The 27997-nt window shown below is 35.9% G+C and overlaps 1 protein-coding gene across 1 annotated transcript in view; it reads left to right on the top strand.

Moving 5' to 3' along the window:
- LOC113110822 (collagen alpha-1(VI) chain) overlaps positions 1-20491 on the top strand; it is a 37976-nt gene extending 17485 nt beyond the window's left edge. Inside the window, exons 25-35 of the mRNA XM_026275025.1 lie at positions 904-966; positions 12797-12862; positions 14274-14309; positions 15446-15482; positions 16850-16858; positions 16968-17089; positions 17245-17354; positions 17538-17724; positions 18582-18753; positions 18841-18870; positions 18952-20491. Coding sequence (XP_026130810.1) covers positions 904-966; positions 12797-12862; positions 14274-14309; positions 15446-15482; positions 16850-16858; positions 16968-17089; positions 17245-17354; positions 17538-17724; positions 18582-18753; positions 18841-18870; positions 18952-19553 — 1434 coding nt within the window. The 3' untranslated portion in view covers positions 19554-20491. The remainder of the gene's footprint in view (positions 1-903; positions 967-12796; positions 12863-14273; positions 14310-15445; positions 15483-16849; positions 16859-16967; positions 17090-17244; positions 17355-17537; positions 17725-18581; positions 18754-18840; positions 18871-18951) is intronic.
- Positions 20492-27997: the final 7506 nt, after the last annotated feature.

Genomic DNA, 27997 nt, shown 5'->3' on the forward strand with positions numbered 1-27997 from the left:
ATTCTCCCAAAGTGAAAATCCTTCAGTGGACATGTATTTCACTCAATCTTAACGCTCTTGAGCAGCTGTGTGAGATTGTGTAGAGACGGGCTGAGCAAAACAGCCCCATTAAAGACCAAAGCATTTAAAGAGTTCGTCCAGAAGTTAAACAGGACAGATGTGAACATTTGTCATGAACTTAAACACTCAGTGCCAAGAAGCGTCAGAGCAGTATACTTTAACTTCTGGAGGAGATACTAAGTACTAGAATATTATAGCTTTATTTAAACAAAATTGGCTAATTTGATATCTCATAGAAAATGTTGGCATATATTTTGTTGTTTGTATTAAGTATGTTTAATACATTTAAATTTGGCCATCTTTCCATGAATTATATTAGTGATCATTAAGAATATAAATATTTTATATTTATTCAGAGGAGGTGTACTCATATATGTATACACACAGACACACACACACACATTTCCTAGAGCTGATTTTTTAAACATCCCTAGGAAAAAAAATGAATTGGAAAAATCCTCCACAACTGAGCTTATAATTCACATCTATGGTTATCATGAAATTCTAAATTATTTACAGATTAAAAGAAATCCTCCATATGGAAGATGATGTTAATATTGGGAATGATTCGTATGATTTATTAGTGGTTTGTATTAGCATGCCTAACTGTTGATTCACAATGTCTTGAATCACCAGGGGTTAGTGCGTGTGTGTCTCACAGCAGGGACTGTGTATCGCAATAGAAACGCAACAGCTCATCCCTCGCAGATATAAATCCTCTAGACCGAAGCTGAGACCAGACGTTAAGAGGAGACAGTTGATGAGCTGACATTGCAAAAACAATTCCTCTTATCTAATCTCCCTTCTTCTCTCTTGCACTTTCTTGAACTTCTCACTTTCAAGGGTGGAAAAGGAACCCCTGGACCCAAGGGAGATGATGGAGAGCCAGGTGACCCTGGACCAGATGTGAGTCAATTTAGATGTATTTGTGATTATCACTATTTCTTCTCCAAAGTGAATCACATTTTTTAAGGCCTAAATATGCTCCATAACTCACTAAGATTTGCACACGCATCAGAACTGGTGAAAATGAACATCTGATATGGGTTTCAGAAGTGCAAAATGGCTCAATAGCGCCACCTGTACATGCTGTATTCAATGGAGTGCGCCTCAAGCTACATTTACATCCATATGAAAATCGGTACATATATGTAACACACCACTACCTACAAAAAAAATCCAAAACCCAACAGGAAGTATGTTATTTTAAATTTCCTGTATGATTTTTGTGCAGTTTTTACCATTTCCACGCCTCATACTTTGACAAACTCTAACTGGATCATCTTCAAATTTGGTCAGGGTCATCTTAAGGCCTTTGTGACACTAAATTGCGAAGATCTTCAGTTTTTGTCAAAGGGTGTGTCAAAGTTTGATGTTTTGCTTTCACATGCACATATTCGTTTATAGTTATAGCACCATCTACTGGCAACAGGAAGTGACATGTTTAACACTGTGATACACTATTAGCTACACAGTAAAATATGCCTTTGTGACACTTGATTGCGAAGATCTTAAATTTTCGTCAAAGGGTGTGTCAAAGTTTGATGTTTTGCATTCACATGCACATATTTGTTTATAGTTATAGCACCACCTACTGGCAACAGGAAGTGACATGTTTAACTCTGTGATGCACTATTAGCTACACAGTAAAATATGCCTTTGTGTACAAAATATTTTAGAAACTTGCTCAAACATTCTATCAACACCTACTAAGTGCTAAAGCATGCTAATAATGCCATGAAACAGGAAGTTGTTGTAACTCATGCATCCAATCTGCATCAACATTTACACATTTACGAGTCCTGGCCTGAACACATCTAAAGGCTAATATCTGATTATATTCATAGCGCTACCTGCTTTTTAACAGGAAATGACAGGAAATGTTTTAAATTTCAACTTAAACAAATGCAAAATCCGAACAGATGAACAGATGCAAAATCCGATCTGCACCAAAGTTCACGTTTGATTTAGGGTCTTGGCCTGAACACATCTACATTCCAATATGCAGTTATAATTTACAGCACCACCTAATGACAACAGGTTACTAACTTGTTTTATATGAGTCCTAGCCTGAAGACGAGTATTCAGATATGCTCATAGCGCCACCTGTTGGCAACAGGATATGACATGCTTTACACTAACTTAAAAATGCAATGTTCAAGTTGCCCCAAACTACACATGTTTGATAAGAGTCCTGGCCTGAAGACATCTATATGACAAAACTCACTCATAATCATAGTTATAATCATAGCGCCACCTGTTGGCAACAAGATATTTCATCTGGGTGCGAGGGCCCTTTCACCGCTGCTTGCAGCTTTAATCTTCTTTAGCCTCTTTATCATTTTATATCTCAGAGAAGTATACTTTTTCATATCATATATAACACTTTTCTCCTCTTTTCCTTCCATTTTGACCAGTTTTTCATGAAATTCTTTACTTTTCACTTCTAAAGGAATGTTCCTGGACTTGGGGGCATAAATGCAGAATCATGCAAAGAAATGTTATTTTTACATACACCATTGTGCAATTCTCTGTTTTCTTAGAATAAAAATAATAATAAATGGAGCAATATTGGGCAGGTCATGGGATTTCAACATGGCTGCCCCATGATGTGACCTGCTGCATCTTAAATACAATTGCTTTTTCAGGCTTCTCTTCATCTCATTTTACACACTTTAAAGAGGAAATATTCATTTCTAGATTTAAAAAAAATAGGGCCGGGACTTTAACGCATTAATCGAGATTAATTAATTATACAAAAAATAACGTGTTAATTAAGATTAATTAATTACAGAAAAAAAATCTCCCGCATCTTTAATAACTTATTTTTGCACCGCGGAACGTTTCTCACAGGATGAGTTTCGGCGGACCGATTATACTGGAGCACCAACTAGCGTTCGCATATCACTGCCAAGGGGCAAGGAACTCGACCGGAAGTTGAAGTCGGGTGGGGGCTGCCATCTTTTAGCAGAACTTCACTTGCGTTAGCATTCCCATTGACTCCCATTCATTTTGGCGTCACTTTGACAGCGAATAACTTTACATCTGAGGCGTTTAAAGACTCTGTTTGTCCATTATTTATTTCAAAAGATACACGAAAATGTATAAAGGGCTCCATTACCTTCTATGTTACATTATGGCCCCGTATAAACAGTTTTTGTAAAAACTAGGCTAACGATTGCGTCATAACCACTCGGCTCTCTGTCGCATTACCGTACAGACAGGTGGAGAAGCTCGCAGACAATTAACTTAATATGGTGTACTGGCGTTAAATTTTAAAATACTATACAAAATAATTAATCCGAATACTTACTCCTGCTCACTCACGACAAAGAACTCCCCGCTCAAGCTCGCCGTCTCTGCAAGATTAACGATGGCAGTTTGCACGCACAGCTACTAGAAGATTTACATCTGTCAGACAGGTTGCTGACGTCGTCAAGCTTCGTTTGAGTCTGCGCGTCAGAAACGGAAGTGCTAAAAAACGCTAAAACTGGGCTTCATTTGTCTCAATTGAGTTCCAATGGGGTCGCTGTGTCCATTTCTTTTACTGTCTATGATCACTGCAGCAGCACATCGAGCCTCAAGTTTCACCTCAACGCAAAACATATAGCAGCTAGCGTGGACTTTACACTTTATGTTGAACTATGTATTATTTTGTTGGTGCAACTGCCACTTTATACTGAACTCTTTATTGTTTTGGCCAAGGTTAAAGAGTGTTGGACCTCTGAAGCAACAGAGAGAGGTTTTCAATGTTCTGAATGTACTTGACAGTATTGTGTTTTACTTAAAAAACAGTTTACAGAAGGTTCAAGCACCTATAAGCTTCCTGAATTTCTGAAATATACTATTTCTAAATGGTTTCTAAATATGCTATTGCTACACTTAATGGCAAAAATTGCACTGGTCTGCTAGACTTGGTTGAACAAAAATAAACAATATTTTGTTACTTAAGCTTATGTATTCAGTTATTATTCAATGGTATACTATAAATCCATGTGAAAAAAAATTACTTCTCATTGTTCTCAGGTCAAATATTTATATGCGATTAAAATGCGATTAATTTCGATTAATTAATTACAAAGCCTCTAATTAATTAGATTAATTTTTTTAATCGAGTCCCGGCCCTAAAAAAATGAAAGAAATTACTTGTATTAACATGGAAACACATTCCTTTACGATGTGTTTGTTAAAGTGAAAGTTCACCAAAAATGAAAATCCTTTATCATTTATTCACCCTCTTGTCGTTCCAAACCCATGAGTCTTTGGTTAATCTTCAAAACACTAATTCATATATTTTTAACGAAACATTTAAGCTTTAACCTCTGTGTGGAGGGACAGAACTTTTATTAAAACTATCCTAATTCATGTTTCAAACATAAGCCAAATAATTATATGGTTCAACCATTTTTATTGTGAACTATGAAGCATGAAGCGTCCTGGAGTCTCTCTCAGCATTTTGATCGCTGTCTCCAGTGTTGAGTTCAGGCAGCTGTACATTTCTTGTTGTCATGTATACAAGGAAGCACAGTTTAAGGTCTAGATCTTTTTTAAGAAGAATGTATTTTTATTTACATAAATTTTAAACAGCTAGAAAGGAAGTCTAATGATAGTTAATTTTCCTGAGAAAATCAAATCAGGGCCAATTATTATTATTTTTTTTAAATTTACACAGGGTAAACAATGTTGTCATTGTTTGAATACATGCATTAATAAACAAATCTTCCTAGAGGCTTGTAATAATTCAAATCAGTTTGCATAAACAAGATCGCTTGAGAGCAAAAATTCATTCTAAGTCCATGTTTAACACTTTTCTAAAGCCAGACTCCTCAGCTGGGTTACATTTTTTACCAGCCCCCACACACGTTCAGTCCAACAGAGAGATCTACAGCCCTCTCACAAAACAACATGTGCTGCAGAAGTCACAGGTTTGGACACAGTGCTGCTTTTTGTACTCGATGATTGATTTTAGATGGTGGAAATTGTTGCAAAGAGGTTTAGATTTGATCAATTAAATTAGGATTCCTGCTGTCCGGTGAGATTTTCGATATGTTGTTTTAGAACAGCTAATGGGACAGATGTTGCAGTGGAGCCATTATTAGCAAACATCTATCATCTTGCACCTTTTTTGGCCAATGAAAATTTTCATACATATTTAGGTGTTTCTAGCTTGTACTTATTCCAACAAATGCCTGAAACTTGTTATGACGAGCACTTCCTGTGTTTCCTTTAAGAAGAATCGCTTTATGTATTCCCCAATTGTAAATCACTTTGGATAAAAACGTTCTGCAAAATTACTAAATGTAAATGTATAAGTGGGCTTGCTACAAAGTTTTTGATTCAGCTCCTAACATTTTGGCTCTCCATATCTGCTACATACTGTGCATGGATGCCATAAATCATGTAAGGTGTGCTATTGTACTGTACCTTCATAAGTAGACATAATCTTTTTTTTCTTGACAGATAATAAAACATATGAGGAAAAAGGCTGTAGACTTGCACCTGAATTGTGCTTGAGCTTTACTTGCTTAGTTTTTTTTGTTGTTGTTGTTCTCTGTTCCCACACATGTACAAACATCTAAAAAGATGCAATTATTCTCTGCCCTGTCTGTATTTACAAGTGGAAATGATCTGATTTCATTCCAAAATAAACTTCTCCGTGCATCTGGGTGGTCATAAAACTACTAGTAGCCTGGAAGCAAAGAGTTTGATCCCATGCATTCATCATTTAGACTTATTCCAATCAGGGGATGAAGTCAGCGGGGACTTGACAGAGAACCGGCAGCAGATATGATGGCTAATATGTTGTTTATGTTGTCTAGCTGTGCGCTTCTGCAGTGCAAATGTTTGAGGAAACTGCCAACATGTTCAGTTCTTTGATCATTCTGGCCATTTTGCACATCTGCAGGATTAAGATAGCAGCATTTTCCTATTAAGAAAACATTTTAGCGTTCAGTTTTTATTTGATCGAATCAGCGGGTAAATCCAGAGCTGTTTGTTTTGTAGTCCATAACTTGGATGCTAATGGAATAAATTTTACAGTAGGACAAAAGCATGGACTGCAGACATTGCAATATCGCATATTGTAGACTGTATTTCATTATGTCACTTCACTGGAACATAAGTATTGTAGCACTGATTAGCAGTATGGCCCTATACTGTATATTGAATTTCTAACTTAAAAAGGATTATATCATGATATATACTGTGATATAAAATGACCTTGAGTGGTGTGATGAATGTCAGCTGTAAACATATCACACATGCTTATATCAAAGCTCTGAGCTCATGTCTTATTTTTACATTAAAACAGTCTGAGTTGCTTTATTGTGGTTGAACAAGCCGACGCAAAATGGCAACAACTACACGTGCTCGCAAGCTTTCATCTTCAGTCATCTGGAGTCCATTTTTGGTGACCTAACGCCCAAACTGGTTCTCTATTCATTACTGTGTTTGTCTTAGGCCATACAAAACTAAAAACTTCAAGGAATAGGTGGAGACGTGCATATGTGGAAAGAATGCTTTGCAGCTGATGACTTTTCATGGTCCTTTCTTTAGAAATTATGTTCTTATTTTAAAATTACTGTTCTATCATTAAAGGCGTATACCCTTTCTACAGACTCACAATATTGGCTGTGTTTGCTAAGGCAAGCATCACTGTTAGTATTTTTTATATTTACATTTACATTTGTGCATTTAGCAGACGCTTTTATCCAAAGCAACTTACAGTGCATTCAGGCTACACATTTTTTTTCCCAGTATGTGAGTTCCCTGGGAATTGAACCCACAACCTTTTGTGCTGCTAGCGCAATGCTCTTGTTTGGACTAAGAAATTGGCTCATCCAAAGGAAACAGTAAGTTCTTTTGAACTTTTTAACCATCAAACAAATCTTGAAAACAAGTAGCAACTGTTTTCGGTAATAATAATAACAATAATAAAAGTAATGATACATTTTTCTTGAGCACCAAATCGGCATATTAGATTAATTTCCGAAAGACCATGTTAGACTGAAAACTGCAGTAATGGCTGCTGAAAACGTAGATTTTTTTTTTTTTTTTTATCAGTGGTTAACCAATAGTGGATTTTACGAAATACCAATATAGGTTGGATCACACTGGCAGATAACCCATTAATAAAAAAAAAATTCACAACTGGTACTGAATGAAAGCTAAAATAGTGAACTTCATTACCAAAAAAAAGTGTTAAACCACACATTTAAAATAGAATAAAATGTTAGTATTGAATATTAATTAATCATCGATCAATTTTTGTTTATTAATTAACAGATGCATTCAATTCAAGCAATGGTCCAAAACTGATTATTTAATCCCCAAACAGGCAAAAGTTCTCTTCAAGAATGAGGCATTGATGATTTTGTTGGTGTTTGACAAAGCAGAGCAAAACAAAAAGAGAAAGTGTGATCTATATTATAAAACCATACACAATCACCAAGCCTACAGAGAATGCAAGTTAACATTGATGTGAGACAAATGTAATGTAATTCAGTGGGAAGCTATGTGAGTGGCACTCTTGTGTTTAGGAAGGATTTCTGTCCGTTGCATTTCCTTTCTCACATCACTAACTTTAAAAATGCAACTGTGGCATTAAACATTTGGGGCAGATTTGTGTATGTTTTGGTCACATTGTTCTACTAATGTTAGCCTCCTCTCAGCCTTAACAGAAAACATACTGTGTTTTTTCTCTACTAATGCAGTATCTAGTCAACAAATGTATGACTTTATGATATGAAAACATGGAATGTAGTGTACTGTATATGTACGGTTTCATTGTCGATCTTTCACATCTGAATTGCCCAGCTCTTTGCAGCTGCAGTCAAACTTTGTGTTTTTTCTAATTAAATAAATGTAGCCTTAGTAAGTATATGCATTTTTTAAAGCACACGACATACAGTATATGTTGTTTTGTTGTTTAATTATTATAATTGCATTATAATTATATAATATATAATTATTATAAAGTGTTTCATTTTTGGACATTTACACCATTGTGTTCTATTGTGACCCATGTGGGAAAGCTGGAAATACAACATTGCACTTTGTTATGAAAAGTGTTTAGTCCGAAGTCAGAAGTTGTTTAGTCAGAAGAGATCACTTAGCGCATGTCTGGTGCCTAAATCACGAAAACGCAAATGGTTCAGACAGATGCACTCAAAGTTCAAACACACACACTTTAAAATAATTAGAAACGTACACTTGTGTTTATCACCTCCCTGTAACATTCTTCAACTGCTCACAAGATCCTTTGCTAGTTCTCGTTTTGGAGGGTTTAATTTTATTGGCTGAAGACCCCCTGTAAAAGTTTTGAGTAGTTTACCATAGTTAGGTTAGGTTAATCTAGACAATAGAAAAATGTGTTTGGTTTTGCAAAGATCAAAAAGAAACTAACTGACTATAATTCCAAAAGTAATCATTAGCAGAATTGAAGAGGCCATAAATTAAAACGTTTACGATGTGTTTTACAACAGAATCTTAAAACCTGGCCAGAGGCTCTTCATAATAAACATCAGATTTGGAGGGAATAATATCCACAATAACACAGAGGGAAGAACCATTTAACATGCTGAAACAATGACTGATTTAAAGTAAAGTTAAACTGTTGTGATTGAACACTCTTGAATGTTTGGGCTACAGAAAGGCCTTTATTAATCAAACGTAATGTTTACATCATATCAAAACATTTTGCAGCATATTGTTTTGGAGGTTTAAACTTTATACACAACTGATCTTTCTGTTTATGAAGACTTCTGTTATTAATGTTTTTTGTTAAGACGATCACTGTATACTTAGGGTATAACCGGTCAAACATTTTGTTACTTTTATGATCAATTAAGCATGATAGCAACCAACCACTTTAGCAGCCACACAATAGCAACTGTAGAATGCTAACAATCTAGTTTGTGTTGATTATTACATAGAGTTTTGTTGATACAGAGTCAAACTGTGAACTGTTTCTGAAAAAAATAATAGCTTATAGCAACAAGACAGTTTAAAATGGAAGCTCATTTATATCATGGAATAAATTAAATAAATATAAATAAATAAATATAGTAATTGAAAGTAAAATTTCTTGGTGCAGCATTACAATTGCGAAGTAATCACAATTGCAAGAAGGAAACTAAACTAAAAAAAAAAAAAAAATTGTAGTTCTGAGAAAAAGAGACAGAATTGCAAGTTTATAACTGAGTTTTTATATTGCAATTTGGAGAAATTCTGTAAATTCAGAAATCTCATAAGAAAAGACTGAATTGTGATGTACAAACACACAAATGCTAGAAAAAAGTCTGAATTGTGTGATAAAATTTTTTATTTTGTGGTGGGAAAAAAGCAATTCTTCAAAAGTCTATTTTTGTGAGATATAAATTCAGATTTGCTAAATATTAACTTGTAATAAAAAAAGTCAAATACGAGATGTTAACTCACAATTCTGAGAAGAAAAGTCTTATTGCATTTGTAAATTACTTCTTTATTATTTAAATTCTGACACTATGGGCCCTATTTTAATGATCTAAGCACATGGCCTAAAGCGCATGGCACAGGTGCACTAGGACATGTCTGAATCCACTTTTGTAAGTTTAACGATAAAAAAAAAATATGGTACAGGAAAATGGTCCAAATTGGTTAGACCTATTCTCTTAAAGAGTCATGGGTTTGTTTTGGGTGTAATATTCAATAAATTAATTAAAGTCTTATCTCCCATTCCCTTTAAATAAAAGTTGCACTTGCACCATGGTGGATTCGCTATGGCGGAATTTGCAAGAGCAAAAATGAAAGCCAAGGCAAGTTTATTTAGTAGATTTAATACACAATAGTAATTCAAAGTGCTCTACATAAAATGAGCTAAAATAATCATAAAAAAAACAAAAACAAAAAACAAGGGATTTAAAAACTTTTAAAATTATTTAAAACGTGAATTTTAAACAGTTAAAGATAGAAAATTATTATTTATTATTGTTTATTATTATTATTAAACTCCCTTTGTTTTGTGTGAACCCTCGATCCTAATGATCTGGGTGCTTTTTTAGGTTTATATTCAGTGAGCATATCTTCAATGTATGTACTGTAGGTCCTAGGCCATTTAGGGATTTATAAATGAGTAAATGTACTTTAAAACGAATCCTAAATGTAACTGGAAGCCAGTGTAGGGCCCTTAGGACTTGGTGTGATATGCTCAGATTTTCTGGTTCTAGTCAGAATCCTGACATCAGCGTTCTGGATGAGCTGCAGCTGTCTAATGGTCTTCAATAGTCCACCCTGCTGGAGATAAAGGCATTAACAAGATTCTCTAATCTTGACTGGAAACAAAACATCTAATTCTTGCAATGTTTTTGAAATGACAGGGTGAAATGACAAAATGACTACTAAAGCTAAGGTCTGTCTCCAAAACCACAAGATTTTTGGTTGCTAGACCCCTAGACATGGTATGCATTCACTTTGAGAACTTCACATTTTCTCGTTGTTTAACTGAAGAAAGTTTTGGCATATCCAACTGTTCATTTCATCAATGCACTGGCATAGGGAGTCAATGGAGCTGTAGTCATTTGGCGATAAGGCTAGGTAAATCTAGGTATCATCAGCATAGCTGTGATAGGCAATTTGGTTCTTTCTCATTATTTGACTATATGAGCATATACAGGCTAAACAAGAGCGGTGCAAGAATTGAGCCTTGTGGGACTCCACGTGTCATGGATATCCACTTAGACTCATGCTCTCCTATACTCACATAATAACCTCTCTCTTCTAAGCATGATCTGAACCATTTGAGTACCATCTCAGAAAGCCTGACCCAGTCTTTTAGTCTCTTTAGAAGTACAGTATGTTATGATCAACAGTGTCAAACGCAGCACTAAGATCTAGTAGTACCAGCTCAGATATTTGGCCAGAATCAGAATTAAAGTGAATATAATTTATTATCTTAATGAGCACTGTCTCTGTGCTGTGATGCGGTCAGAAAACAGATTGAAAATTGTTCAGGAATCCATTTGCGTTTAAGCATTTGTTCAGCTGATTGAAGACTACCTTTTCAATAATCTCACCAATAAAAGGAAGATTTGATATTGGTCTGTTGTTATCAAGATTGCTCTTTCTCAGAAGAGGCTTAACAACTGCAGTTTTCAGTGACTTTGGAAAATAAAGAAATGAGACTTTCAATACTTTTAAGAGATCTGCTTCTAAACAGTTACTTTTGAAAAAAGATGTGGGAAGTGTGTCAAGATAGCAGGTTGATGATTTAAGGTTGTCAGTCTCTCAGCAGTAGCAAAAAGAGTGTGGGTTTTGTTTAAGTTACAGTTTATAAGGTTTGAGAAGAAGGTCTGTCTAGCTGTGGCTAGTTCCACATTGAAAGCATGAAGGTTGTCTTTGTAGATGCTATAGTGAATTTCAAGTTTCGTTTTCTGCTGCATCCACTCAGCTTTTCTGCATTGCCTTTTCATACTCTGTATTGCTGTTGATTGGATAATTTTGATAATGGATCATTTTTAATATTTGACATGTTTCTATTCTGCTGATCACAATTGAATTGCACGAATTTAACAACTGTGAGATATAAAGGCAGAACTGCAAAATATAAACTCAAATTCTGAGAAAAAAATCTTATTGTAAGTTTACTAACTAATTTATTCATTATATTCTGACCTTTTGTCTCCTAACTCTGATTTTTCTGAACTATTTTTTTATAGGACATGTTTATTTACTTTGCTTCTCCTAAGATTCCACTAGTATAGCTGTTTAGTATAGTATGTGTGTTTGTATGAAGCATGCATAAATATTGCATTCGCATTCTGTTGCTTATACATATTGACAGTGATATACATTTTTTTTTCTTGGTGAATGTGTTATTACTTAAAAAAAGGCTTTATTATGTTTGTGCAAATGCTTAGTGTTTGATTTAATGGTGTATACATTTTGTATACATTGATATTCCGGCCTCACATCTGCGCCATATGAGCCATGAAGTTGCTTTGCTTTTCCTTATGTTTGACTCTGTCTTTCTGCTGCCCAAGAGTGTTTAGAAATGTTTTTCTGTCCTTGTAAACAATTGATTGGGCTCCTCCGGCCTCTCCCAAACCCGAGGGGCCACACTCGGTCTCATATCTGTCAAGGTAATCAAAATGAACCAAAACAGTATTGGCATGACAGCATCATTTAACCTTGTCCCTACTGTGAGCTTGCTAGGAGAGTGTCTGTGACAGCTGTGGACTTTGAAGTGAGGAATTTGAAGGTAATTGAAGCAGCATGGGAGAGAGAGCTTGAAAATAGGAATAGGTGGTTAGTTTTATCTCACTGCCTAACCGTGATCTGGCACAAGACACACATGAAGGGATGAATGTATCTGCTGGGCTGGAGGCAAAACTGTGCTGAGGCAGCTGAATTATTGCAGACCATTTAAATTGTTTATATGAAGCAAGATTGTTGTCTGGGAGAGCTTTAAACAGCTGACTGCGATGCTTATAGTAGTGATATAACAGTGATGTCCAACAGTCTGAAAATCTGGAATTAAGAGTATAAAATATAAAAGAATATATATATATATATATATATATATATATATATATATATATATATATATATATATATATATATATATATATATATAAAAGATTTGTGTTTTTTATTTACACTGTAAATTACACATATTAACTATATGTAAATGGTACAGCTACTAATAACTCTATCAGCTTTGTATTTCCCAGGCTGAATGTTCATATTTTGTGTTCCACAGAATGACAGACCAGGACCACCTGGGCCTAAAGGAGCCAAGGGTCACAGAGGGCCTGAAGGAAATTCTGTAAGGAAATTTTGCATGTATTCAGTTCAATTTAAGTTTATTTGTATAGTGCTTTTTACGATACGAATCATTGCAAAGGAACTTTACAGAAAACTAAGTTTGGTTGCACTTTATTTTACAGTACGTGTACTAACTTGTACTTACAGTGTACTTACAGTGTATTTATCTAAGAAAGTTCTGGTAATACAAGGTAATGGGGTAGGGTTAGGTTTAGGGGTAGGTTCAGGGTTAGTACCTAGTTATTACATAGTTATTGTAATTACCATAATAAGTACATAGTATGTACATGAGGAACAGGACTGTAAAATAACGTGCTACCCTAAGTTTCTAATATATTTAGTAGTAGCTTATAAGTGGCGACTCAGTTTATGTGCATATGGCAGAAATGTATGGAAAAATCAATTAAAGATGTAATCAAACAGACCATGAACACTATTAACAGCAATTATTAAATGATGCAATTAAACCTATAGCAAAAATTTGGTAGTTCTGTATTTTTACTGTATATTACCTTACCGGAATAAGATAAAAGTTGACATTATATCATGATTCATGTTCTCAACTGAAGGTTCATGAGTACGATTTGTCAGTATCCTATGTCAGTATCCCGGCATAACATTCTAATGGTATTTGTACCCTGGATCAGAGAAACAAACATACTGATCTGCTGTCAGAATTGGGTCTCGTAACTTTTGAAATCTAAAATGTTTGCGCCATATGTCAGACGTCCAAAGGCGCAAAGATGTTCAACCTTTTGTTGAGAAATTCAATGGAATGTGATCAACAAATCTAACCTCAAAATATTGGCCAAATACAAGTTAGAAAAACAAGTTTTATTGTTAGCTTGATATAGTATCAGAAACACCACTGGCCACATTTGACATGTTCAAAAAGTAGCCCAAAATATGTCAAAAACCTGGACCTGAACCAGATTAAATATATATTAAAAAAAATATATCTCCAAATCAGATACATACAGAAGATGATTGGCATTATTATATTTTCAGAAGTAAACAACCAGGCTCTTATACTACACTGTCCAGAGGAGCCAAGATACGTTTTAAAGTGTAAATATCTTCAGTTATGTGAAACGGCGCTGAGCAGCAGTGAGTTATGGGAATGTGGGAAGGGAAATTTCCCTCAGCCTGCAATTTTGTGATACTCCTCTTTGCCACTGGATGACATCCAGAGAGGAGCAGACGTGACGGACTCAAAAATGCTCTTATTTGGAATGAGATTCAGAGCTTGTTTGCTCTGGCAGAACTAAATCTGTGTAGCATGTAACAAAGTTGACAGAGACCTTTGCACAGACCTTCTGTTGTTCGATATTACAGAAACAGTCATATTTGCATTTGGTGTGTGAATTCATTTTGCACATTGTTCATTTAATTTGTCTTGTATTCATGCACAGGGACCACCAGGACCACCAGGGCCGCCAGGAGCTGATGTGAGTGTGTTTAATTAAAATAAACTGAGTTTTATTGCATGCACAAATCAAAGAAAGGCACACGTTATCGGATAAAGTTTAATGCAAATGTTCCAGCACAGTTTCCTGTATGAAGAGACAAAGAGCAACACAAATGGTAACAGTGCTCTTGATAAATGATCCTGAATATTCCACAATTCACTTTCCGTTATTTTTGTGAATTCCACATCGTTGACAGTCAGTAGCGATGGAAATCTCTAGCCAAGGCCCAAGCACATATTAGACTACTCCTTTTGTGGAATAAAATCATCTTTTAATAGCACACAACAGCTGCATTGTCCCACTGCATATATAAAGAGATGAATGCATGACATTATAGTGACATTTATAGAGGTCGTTTTGTCCTTTTTTTTTTGAGGGCCACTTAAAATGCAAAATTATTTAGTGATTTTGACCATTATAGAATTGAACAGACTTATTTTGCTGCTGTACCTTTAAGACATCTGTTTAAACCGACTTTTGCATGTGAAATAAGATACAAGTTCAATTTAGTTTTTAATGCTCCATCGTCACAGGTTTACTAAGCAAGCATTGCTAAATGTGCCGGATAAACTTTTAAACTCGAAATGGTTAAAAGTGTCCAACATTTTACCAGTTATTCTGGTGTTTAGGAATAGTATAATCTCTCTTTTAATACTTTGACAAGTTTCTTAAAAGCAAGTATGCGTTGATATGTAAATATGTTAGTTATGTGTACAAAGTACTGTATATGTCTTGATGTAAAAAAAAATGGTTTGGTATAGAATGAGTCATTTATTTAGCTGTTAGTTTTAATAAATGATCTCTTTTACTTGAAAAAAAGATTTGTACTTTTTTTAGTAAAGTAATTTTTATTAAAAAATCGGGAAATAAAATTTCCCTGAATAAATTACCCGGTCGATGTGTTATATTTATGTAGTATGTACTTGCACAAGAGGAAATGCACTATTTTTAAAAAGTGCATTGCAGTATGTGAGTCTTTGGAGAGCGTTCAGCAGAATTTCCTGTTATTAAAACTACATGGACTTGTGGCTCCATTTTGTGATACAAAATGGCGATAGAGAAAATGAGCTGCAAAAGCAGCAGTCTGTATTATGTCTCTCTCTCTCTATTTGTAGGAATGTGAGATTCTGGATATCATCATGAAGATGTGCTGTGAGTAGACCTGTTTTTGTATTTACCCATGACTCACTACTCGGTCTCACTGCCTCCATAAAAGGTGTACTGCCTGTCACCCACACTGATTTAACAATGTAACGTCAACTCATGCCATGAAGTGATGATGCAGCAATCCACCTAGCCAGCTCAGCATTCACAATACTCTGCAGACCAGTAGAAAACATGCAAGAAAATGAGTAACTGGCAAGTGAGGAATTAGAAAATACTTTATGTATTTTCCATTTATGTATAAATATGTTTTTTTTTCTCAAAACACTGTAGAAGAAATCATCCATTCATGTGTATAATATTTCTAGTTAAGTAAGTTATTCAAATTATGACTTTAGCTTTTGAAAGGATATTCATTATTTTGTTTCATAACTCCCGTTGGAGCTGGAGTCTTTTAAATGTTTTTAAATTATCAGATTGTGCATGTTTATCATAAATATTAGTTTTGGAAGCTCAACTTAGATATTTAATATCACCATCTGGGCATGTGAAAGCAGGACATAACCCAAGAGAGAGAGAGAAAACACTGGTGCTTTGAACAGAAGAGTGTGAAAGTTCAGTGTAACGTTACATATTAATTTGAAGGAAGGGAATTTGACAGTTTTAACCAATCGGGTGCAAATAATGTGTTGTGGGCTAGTGTTTTATTTAATATGGCCCGCATTTTTGGGATATGAAGGTTTTCCCTGTACAGCCCTTGTGCATTCATCTTGAGTTGCTTTTAAAAATTACATTAGTCATGTAAGATTAAACACAGTGAGTAAAAGCAGAGTTTGAAATGTATTACTGTATGAATGAAACCTTAGGGACCAGAAAATATTGTCCAAAAAAAAAAGAAATTCTGTTTCAACCATCAAGACAAATAGCTCCAACCATTCATTTGAGATTAGTCTGCTTTGTGTCTATTAGCATTTTATCATTCATTTCTACTCCCAAGCATATTACTTTTGCCTTGTTCTGTCCAGACTTGCACAGATTGGACTATTTTACATCTGTATACTAGAATCTTATAAACCATTGTTTGTTCATTATTGCCACCACAGATTAAGCACAGGTTATGGTCTATTATAAATTCTACTTTAAGATTATAAACTCAGACATAAGATATTAAAACCGTCAGGTGTTTAGGTCAGAGCATTAACTGATCTTTTGTAAGTGTTAATGAGTAGTTTTATGAATGTTTATTATTTCCAGACTAGATTCTTCCTTCCGTGAAATAGCTAAATAATTGTGTTAACCCCTTACTGTGAATGTTTTGATAGAACATATGTTTCTGATTTGTCTGATATTGTCAGATTTGATGCAAATGTAATGTGCTTTCTTTCTTTCTTTCTTTCTTTCTTTCATTCATTCAGCTTGCTGTGGTAAGTCCCAAGACTTTGACGTATATCAAAAATGTTTTAAACTGTGTTTGTATTTAGTATTTAGCAACGCCATCTTCACTATATGCATGTTTTTTTCTTGTTTGTTAAGAATGCAAATGTGGACCCCTGGACATTGCCTTCATTGTGGACAGCTCTGAGAGTATCGGAGCTTCTAATTTTGCCATCGCTAAAGACTTCATTGTGACGGTAATGGACAGGCTCAAGGTCAAGGTAAGCTTCCTTTTTAAATCAACAAGAGACTTTTCCGTTAACTGTCAGCTATGATTTATTAGAGTTGTTATCACCATAGATAGCACGTTTCCAATCTTATTCAGATACCAGTAAGTGTTTTTGTTTTTTAAGCTGTTTCTTTATTTTTCTTTCAGTTTGGTGCCAATGAATCTCGTATTGGCGTGGTGCAGTACAGCGGTGCCAATGCTCAGGAGGTTGTACAGCTCGGCGACCCCAACATTAAGACCTTAACAGACCTAAAGCAGTATGTAATATAAACGTTCTTTTTGATAAAACCATAGTCTGCACACAATATGACAAAAACAACTTCAAGATCCAATTATGTGGCTTGAAGGATTTTGTTTCCTCTTCAGATGAGCTCGCATTTCGTGTGTACACCTGGCATTGTGTCTGAAGAAATAAAGAAAATTGATATTTTTCACTTTAGAGCCGTGAAAGACTTCCGCTGGCTGGCTGAAGCCACATACACTGGAGAAGCTCTGCAGTACTCGCTTAACAACATGATCAACAAGCTTGTGACGGAGAGGAGTGTGGTCATTGTCCTTACTGATGGACGCTCTGACACCATAAGAGACAAAGTACCCATGAACGTGCTGTGCGGCAAGGGACTGAAGGTAAAGCTAATGAACTCAGGCAACATAGGCTGTTTGCAAAAAATATGCCTCGACTATTGCAGAACTTAAAAAAAATAAAATACCTACACGTATGGTACAATTCCAGTTTCTAGTTGATTTTACATTATTTACATTAAAAAGCCAACCATTTTTATTCCTGTTCACACAAATTATGGAATTAATATGGATTGGTTTTTGCACAGTTACTTGCGAAAAACTACATATTACCTCGAAGGACTCCATATGTATGGCTATACTGACAAAGTAAACTTGCTCGGTAATGCACCTGATACAGCATTGCACTTGCGATGCAGAGCACTCAGGTACAAGTCCCCAGAAATATGATTCACGTTAAAAGGAGATTTTGTTGTTTGAGTTTGTTAAGAGCACTGGTTAGGTTCCTGCTGCAATACATCCAGCAACCAATATAAAACACTGCCAAATTCACGTACATCTGTTTCAGATTAAGCCGAGCAGGCTTCAAGTGCCTCTCACTGGATACTTCAGTTTGAAAGTGTATGCAAGTATGCAGGGAGCAATGTAATATCATTCTGGCACATATGGCACATTTTTCCATTGACCCTGTGCTGAACTTTGTGCTAATGTACTAATGCACCTGTGTGGATCTTTGAGAAGGTGTACTGAAACTGCTTCCATAGAAGTGGATTGCATTATTTAGTGAAAGGAATCAAACATCCCACAGATGTGATTTTTAGTTGGGGAAAACTTGTGATCCAAGGACATTTGATGTTATTGGCATCCAAGTATGGTCTCATGACATGAAGTCAAATGAAGTCCACAACCAGAAAGGATGCACCAGTAGATAGAAAGCTTGACTCTCTTATGATTTCTGGCAGGTTGGTGGTGTTGGAGTGGCGGATTATGCAGAAAGGCAGCCCAATTCGGAACAGCTTGATGAGGTTGTGTGTAAAGATGATCCCAGAAAAGGCTTCTCCTTTGTCTTAAACAACTTTGGTATTCTTCTGGATGACAGTTTCCTGCAAAACCTGACTGAGAAGATCTGTGAAGGTAGGTTAAATACTGCATCTGCTGCAGATTTAAGGTGCTTTGGGAATTCTGGATTTGGATTTTGACAATGTTGTGCTTTCTTCACAGACAAGAAGTGTCCTAGCTTTACTTGTCCAAGTAAGTACTGATTTGAGAGACAACATTTTTTTTTTTTTTTTGATGAGATAATAACTTTTACACCTTCTTGCTCTTGTCCAGTTTCATTTAATGACAACACTGATGTCCTCATCATGATGGACAGCTCAGCAAGCGTGGGCTCCAAGAACTTCGAGATGACCAAGGAGTTCGCACAAATGCTGGCTAAGCGCTTTTTGTCAGCAGAAAGAGGAAGCTTCCAGGTCCGGGTTGCCGTTGGCCAGTACAGCAACAATGCCAACTTAGAGACCGAATTTTCCTCAAACATCACCCAGGTGGCCGCTGATATTACAGAGGCAAAGTTCCAGGATGCAGGTACACAGATAACAAATGCTCTCACCTTCGCCATTGAGCGCCTCAGGGGCGGCAGGACGAGGAAGAAGAAGCTGCTGGTGTTTTCGGATGGCCGTTCCCAAGGCGTCAGCAACAACCAGATTGAAAAATCCGTGGAACAGGTGAACAATGCAGGCATTGAGCTGTATGTGCTGGCTGTGGGCAACCAGGTAAACGAGATGCACCTGCGCACCTTAGTGAGCCGAGGACGGCCCTATGACAATACATACGCCTACCGCCACCTTTTCAAAGTACCTGACTACCGCTCATTGGTCACTGGGGTCTTTTACCAAACTGTATCCCGCAAGATTTCCTTGGAGTCGAGGGGGTGATTGGATAGTGGGAGGGGTTCAGGAATAAAGGGGGTGGGTGACAGTATAGCGCAAGCTTTGATTGTTTTTATTTTTTGTCTGTTTTCCATGTGAATGGTATATCTGAACTTAAAAGATTTTTCATAGTCTCTTACATTTCATAAAAGACAGTAAATGATTGTGTCGGAATTCTTAAAAAATTATTTTCATGTCACTTATTTCTTTGTAGGTAAAGGGATTTATCAAGTCGTTTCACAGATTATGTCAATGTTGGAGTAGGTTATAGAGCTTTGACTTTTTGACTGTATTAAGTTGTCCATGACTGCCAGAAATTTGCATTAAATAATATATCCACTGCTAAGGGCACGAAATTATTATTTCAGTGGAAAGGAGCTATCATCTCTATTTGATGATGCAGACTTCTTGCAATCTTGCAACCAGGGTCCAAAATGAACACATTCTAATCAATCCATCAATCAATCAATCAATCAATCAATCAATCAATCAATCAATCAATCAGTCTTTCTATCTATCTATCTATCTATCTATCTATCTATCTATCTATCTATCTATCTATCTATCTATCTATCTATCTATCTATCTATCTATCCTTTACAATATATGTTTATATCCACTGTCAAATATACCTGGAAATTGAAAATATATATATTTTGGACCCTGCTTGCAACCAAGTCCTAGCAATTCTTTACTTGCATTAGTCTGTGGTACACTTAATTGTTGCCATTAAAAATAAAACTTGAATAGAAATTTGGTGCTACACATGTAAACACTACACTAGCTCCTTTAGTCATTCAAATGCAGGTTTCTTCAAAATTGTTCTATGTGCCTTTAACCAAAGAGTTTACCAACAGGCTTCTCATGCCAAAAATGTATTTGAGGCCAGCCCCAGGGCTGTTGTAAAGGTATTTGAAATAAAGGATGCTACACCCCACCACTAAGACCTCTGTCGTGTGTCTTTCTTGAAAAACATCTGCATTCCAGAACACAGCAAAAGATGCTGTGAAGGATTAGAGTCAGTTTAGTTGTTAAATGAGAATATTGTGAACAGCTTTTTTCCCATAATTTATCTCCTTGCATATGCCACAAACATTCTGAAGTACTTACTGTCAACAAATTTTTGGCTACTGTACATTTGGAATTTTAACTTTAGCCAATGAATGCTAACCAGAAACAGTGATATAAACTATAAAATGAATATGGTTAAACTTGAAACAAGTTATTTACATTTTAACCAAGTATTTTGTTGCTTCATTTGTTTTTAAATAATACCCTCCCTGTTTTTCTAAGAACAAGCTTTCCCAGTTGGAGCTTAACATGGAAAAAAAGCTGCAGCTGCTAAAAACATCCAAACCTTATTCAAATTAAACTTTATTCCCACCACTCACTGGGCAAATTCAGTCTCGGATTTTACGATAGCTTCTTACCTCAGCAGGAGCCTGAATATTTAAGTAAACCAGATCTACTGTTTATTGTCAACCTGCAGACGTTCAGCAGTTTCAGAACACAAAAACACTCTGCCTTTGCCTGATTTCAACATATTTAATTCTATATCTTGCCATATTTTGCGTTACAGTCTTTGGAAGCGGTACAACAGGGTTGGATTTAGGAGCTTCCCAATAATGTAAGTTCTTAGGATGTTAAAAGTACTTTCTGCCAAATCATGACTGGGGCACCACATACATGCCAAACCCATCTGCTGAATTCTCCTCACTCCTCAATCCCACAGAACAGCACTGTGGCCATGGAAACGGGGTGTATGGAGGTGTAGGAGGGGTTTTGGAGCGGAGGTGGAGAGGTTTGGTACAGCATGCCCAGATAATGACTCCCAGCTGGCTTTGAGCACTGAGGGCAAGGGTTGCCAGGTTTTCACAACAAAACACGCCCAATTGTTACTCAAAACCAGCCCAATCACATATTGAGGGGGATCCCCAGTAAAAATCGCATTCCGGTAGGGTAAAATACACATTTTTGGAGAGGTTCCCCTTGCATTTTAGGAAATAAATATCACATTATTGGGGTCACTTAAACCCGCTGACATAAAAAACTACCTGCAGCAACAGTTTTGAAGTAGCCCAATTTGCCCAACTTGGCAACATTGCTGAGGGCCAACATCTAGAGGCATGTGGTCACCGAAATATCTCGGTTAAAGGATACAAGTCGCCTGCAGAAAAAAAATGAGTTATAACAAAGAATGAAAGCGATAGAGGAAATATGTGTACAGAGACTGGATTAAATAAATATATCGGAGGAAATTGAAACTCATGTTTTGTTTAAATGTATTTCAAAGATATGGGCATACACACATGGGGAGTGAGGAACCTTTGGGAAGACGGAGTAGTAGAGAAAGGGAAGATGAGATCAAATCAGAGACGGAGAAAAAAATGGTGGGAGAGGGGAAGGAAAGAATTGACTTGAGTGGTGCAGCAGGGTAATCCCACAATGCACTGTAATTAGCTTGAGCAATGAGAGCTGTGGGAGCACCATGGTGGGAGTTTAGTTTAGTTTAAACAAACTCCGGCCAATAGGGAACCGCAGGAGCAGGATACCAAAACCACAGTTAAACACTTAGTCACCATCTTGTTACAGCTCGTAGGAGAAGCTGAGTCACAGGCGTATATTGGGGGTGGGAAACTCACTTGAATCAAATCACATATTATTATAAGCATGGATCCTCTCTAATATAATAGAGTCATTATACAATGTGATCTACTCTGAGGAATTAATCATTTAATGAACTGAACATTTTACATGGAAAATCAGCCGTCCTGATTAGAATTAATTAATAAGAATTTGAAAGAAGAAATAATAATTTAGTGCAAATTGCACAAAAAGAATACTTAAGCACCTGCATATTCTAATGAAGCAATGTGAATGATGTAATATAGTCAGCTGCTTTCAAGCAACTTAAATATTTGTATTTAAATGCATATTTTATAATAAATGCAAAATATATTGTTTCTGTATGTATTTAATTTTTAAAAATCAATAGTTCTGTATTTCTCCATCATTTTTAGTTTGTCATTCACAATGCCTTTTGGAACTGAGTTATGTCTTATTATTTTAAAATACTTTTTTGCTTCAATTCAAAGTTTGTAATGCTGATTTTCACCTTGTTGTGGGTTGGTCTAGTTCATAGCCAGACAAATGTTGAAACTATTGTGGAAAATGAATTGGAAAAGTACACCCAGAAAATAGAAATACATTTGCACACTAAAAAAATATATATAGAAATAGTCCTTCCAAAGTCCAAAGACATTCTTTAGGCCAACACACACACAAGCAAAGGTAATAGCTCAATAAATACTCACAGATTCAAACAAAGTTTCAACTGATGACGCCTGTTAACAATCAAAATCGTAAGACAACACCCATGTCTTCAGGTTTTATTGTTTTGATGTGATGTAGATACTATGGCTGTTCACTTTAATTGTTAACAGGTATTTAGATTTTTTTCTTTATGTAAAAAAGTACTTCCAGAACCATTTCCTGAAATCTGGAAATTTGCACTTTTATATGTATGGAGAACTGATTCTTAATAGCTAATTAACTATTTTGGTGACACAGCCACTATGGATACAGTCAGCAGTCATTATGTCTGAGCAAGACAATATCCTTGTTATCCACTTTGAAAATTTGTTAATTGGTCACCGTCAAGACCAAATGCCACCCACTGAAAAATGTGAACGTTTGCACCGACTCCCTTTGATTCTCTAAAGACTAATTAAAGGTCACAACTAAAAATCATCTGGCCTTATAGACAAACATGAGGTTTACAAATGACGGTTTACAATTTGGTCCCTCCTCTGTTTAACCTGGCCAGGATGTGAGCACAGACCAACCGTCTAACAGACCACACTCTGTTTACAATACACAAGTAGATGACTCAGTGGAACTGTCAACACACTGTACACTTAAATAAGGAATATTCTATGAATATGTTTTACTCTATTTTCCCATTGAGGTAATCTTTCCCCATTGAGGGCAAGCCTATGTTCTCAAAGGGATTCACTGTTCTGAAGGTCTGACCAGCACCAATCATTGGTCAGGGAGAATGAAAAAATATTACATAACAGGTTATGCTAACTATAAAATATCACGAATTGCACCATACGCTAATTGCAGTATCACAGAAAAAGCAGACTAAATGTCATTGGGCTGTTATGCCTTTGGTTTTATTAAAAGCAGATCTGCACAGTAAGCACGGTGCACTAAAAGGATGATATTCTTTTTCTAAACCTGTGGGTTTGTTTAAAAGGAAATTGGTTCTGCTGCTAATTTCAAGATTTTAAAGGAACTCTTGATTATAACACCGGGCCGATGACACATACACATATTCTGAGAGTTTCTCACACAATCATTCATCAGTTGCTCACATGGTAATTTCCCAATTAACCTTGTTCTGGATATCAAATTTCAGAAGGAAGAGTTATTGTGAGCTCTTTAGAATGACAGAATTAGTCCAATGTTCCATTTAATGACTAATGGAGTTTTATGGAAGCCCATTTTGGCCACATAAGAAAACAATCATGCTTTGGTAAATCAGAATTATGACATAAGCCCTAATTATGAGATTAAGAATGAAAAATATGACATAAGTGATCATTTTGAGAGTTTGTCATAATTATTATTTAATCCCACACATGTTTTCACAATTGTCTCCTAATTTAGACTCATAATTATGGTATCGTTTTAAAGATTTATGTATGACTATCTCATAATTTTGACTGTTCATGTAAGAAATTCTACTTCTATAATAAAAATTTTCATGACTATTTTGACTTTCATGTCAATTGACTTTTTATTTCCAAATTTTAACATATGTCACAAGCTTTTCATGTCACACTTGTGATGTGTCATAATCAGGGCCATTGCTAGTGGGGTGAAAGCTGGTGACGATTATAGGGGCCCACGGCTGAGTGGGGGCCCCGGCAATCTCAACCGTCTGGCAAAAAAAACTGTCAGGATAGTTGACGGCCACTGCTGTGCATCGTCACGAAAGCTTATCATTTTCATGTGTTTTTAAGCTTTTCCAATTTAAACATTCAAAAGAGTTTAAAGTATTCAGACAAAAGACACGCAAAAACTCAAAGCGCTTGAACACCGAATTTGCCTCTTGTTGATCTTATATTAACAACTACATTAAAAATTATGTCTTGGAGAGTACCCTCGAAAAACAAAAAAAACTGTTGTTTATGTCTTAAAGGTCCCGTTTTACGCGCTTTTTTGAAGCTTTGATTGTGTTTACAATGAGCAATATAACATGTGTTCATGTTTCGCGTGTAAAAAAACACAGTATTTTTCACACAATTCACCTATCTGTATACTGCTGTTTTCACTGTCACAAAAACGGGCTGATGACTTCCTTGTTCTATGAAGCCTCTCCTTCAGAAATACGTAACGGGTTCTGATTGGGCCAGCGGTTCCTGTGCTGCGATTCGACAGCAGCTGAGAGCAGGCTGCCCTCCTGGTAACGTGATTGGTCTAGAACGAACGTGCTGGAGATGTATTTATAGTCACAGGAGGAGCGTTTTTACTGACGAGATGCGCATGAAAACCGCATTCGTTTTTTTGCACAGCCCTAACATCTAGTTAACAAAGCTTAACAGCGTTGCCCTTTGTGTAATAAATTACAGAAACTGTTAAACGCACCAACTTAAATAATAAAATACACTTACCGGTTGTGGTCCATAAACAATGCCTTCTCCAGACAAAGAGGGAACTGTTCCATCTTTCAAGAATAATCTTTGTGCAAATCCAGCATTAAACTGATTGAGATTGAGAAAGTTGTCCTCAGCAAGCTGTCCTCAGCAAAATGAGCTGCACATAGTTTTAAATGTGGATTATAATTTTCGGGAACCGAGTTAAACATAAATTGTAACCATTAATCTCAAAATACAGCGTTCCTGGGAAGCCCAAACAAAGATGATTGGACTCAGAGATGAAAAAAACAGCGTTTCAACAACATGGCGACAAACACAAACAGCTCTTCCTTCTTCTCCGTTGGAGCGCAACAAGGCTGCGCCCCCCTGTTTGTGAATTCATGTGGGCGGTGGTTAGTCAAAAAAACTGTTTTAGTGACGTCATTACTGCAGGAACTAGAGGGCTGTAGTCCAAATGGTTCGTTTTTTGTAGGCGAATTCTGTTAAATCAAATATCTCGCTTGGCATTGAACTTTGAGCTTTAGAATTTTACAGATATTATTTATACTCTAACAACAACATTACACACTAACTAAAGTTTAAAACATGGAATCACGAAGAAGGGGAACTTTAAGTGAAAGTAAACAGTGGAGAAAGAAATCGAATGTCTATCATTATAATGGATGCATTGTCTCTTAAAGTGACCGCGCCTAATTCACCAACAGTCAAACCAAAAATAATTCAGACACCAGATAAAAAAAAAATTATATTTTTTTTTACTAGTGCAGGGGTGCAGGACATTTTAGCTCATTTAAGTGAGTATAGCAAAATAAAGTAAACTGTGACATATTATACCCAAAAATTCTTCATACAGTGGTGTGTGCTTAAGTTGCTAATGTGAACGTTTTACACCAAAGACTGAAAAAAAATGAAGCAATACAAAAGTATTGATAGTTGTGTAAATATGGTCATACTACAACATAACAGTTGTCTGAATGTAAACCTTTACATATATTTCTATCAAAGTTATCTGACATTATCAAGATGAATTTGTTCTGACACAGTTTAACTCTGAGTTATCATATTTTACATTTTCTAAACTATAGCAAATACACTGTGATAATGTGAGAAATTTTGACTTAAACATTATGTAACTATCACAAATAAATTAATAGAACGAACATACAAACTAAACTATTTCAAACAAGGCCCACTGGTACAACCTGCACCAGGGCCCCGTAAACACCAGTTATGGCCATAATAAACTTTTTCTTATAATTTTCAACATTTTAATACAAATCTAATCTCATATTTTTTCTCATTTTCAAATTTTTTTTTGTCAATTATGCCTTTAATTTCTTAATTTAACGTATTAATGCCAAAATTTCATCTTTAAAAAAAAAATCAATTATAATATCTCATATTTTGGACTTTTAATCTCATAATTACAATTTAATATCTCATAATTTTAATTGATGTCATTATTATAACTTTTAAGTTTTACTTTTATTTTCATACATGGTACAAATGCTTCCAAAAACAGCTTAAGGTTTTACAAAACAGTATTTAAGTATGATCATGTATAGCTTATCCTGTAGCAGAGTTGTTCAGCGGGATCTTGATGTAGTGGAGTAAGTCGTTTTTCGTTTGTGTGCTTGTAACTGGATGGAAGTATGGAAACATTCTTGCAGCGTTAGTCATCCAGTGCCTCTGAGACAAACCAGATTCAGTCCCCCCTCATTCAGACCCCTTCCATCCCCTTTTTCCTCTATCCCTTTCTCTCCTTTTTAAGGAAATATGCAATTGTTGCCAAGAAACAGAAAAAAAAACATAAACCCATTCTGTCTCATGAGTACGGCCTGATTATTGTGCTGAAATAGTGCTTCCTCTCTGCTAACTCCACAGTGCACCGATGCTGTCTCATTTCTCTTCACACAGGTGCTTGACATCAGAATAGTTTTCACTCAGAATTTTTCCAGAGAAGTGTCTAAGCTGATCAGATGAGGGAGTCAGAGCCTGAAAACAAGCTAGTACAAAAAAAAATAAAAAATAAAAAAAACCGGGAGATGCCGATCCTAATATCCAGACATAGACATTACATTTAGAAAAGGGAGGTCTTTCAGTCTTAACTGCAGAACAGGTTTGTTTTCATCTGCTTTTCTAAGTAGTGACCTGGACTATAGAACTTGTGGAGCTCAAGGTCACAGATGGCTCTGTAACAGATCAATGTGTATACATATGTTTGACTGTGTTTGGACTTGATATACAGTACATGTATGTATGTATGCATACGAACATGCCGCACACGAAGTGTTTAAAAGTCAAAGGGAAGCAAAAAACGACAAAATCCAGCTGGAAGCTGTTGTTATTCATGTGTGTTTGTGTGTGTGTGTGTGGGAGAGAGAGAGCGCATGCACATCTGTATACATTTATGAGTGTGACCACGGAAATATCTGTACATGTGCGCTGTTTATTGTGTGTAAGCAGTCGAGTGTGTTACTGTTTGAGCCTCAGATTTGTTAACAAATTGCAGACCTACCGAGTGAGAATCACTGCCCAATCTTCATTAATATTTTGGCATCAGTTTCACATTTATTTTGCTTAAATGCCTAATAAAACAGCTCCATTTGAACTGATTTGAATAGCTGTTGTCTTCCACATAAAACAGACAATTAAAAAGTAGCCATTTAGGATCTTAATGCTGGAGCAACCGTCACAATATACACGTTTACATAAAGCAACTGTATGTAGGCTAATGTTTTTGTTGTTGTTGTTGTTGTTGTTTTTACCTTGAAATATCAATTT

Source organism: Carassius auratus, chromosome 11, assembly GCF_003368295.1.
Source record: "Carassius auratus strain Wakin chromosome 11, ASM336829v1, whole genome shotgun sequence".
NCBI classification, from domain to species: domain Eukaryota; kingdom Metazoa; phylum Chordata; class Actinopteri; order Cypriniformes; family Cyprinidae; genus Carassius; species Carassius auratus.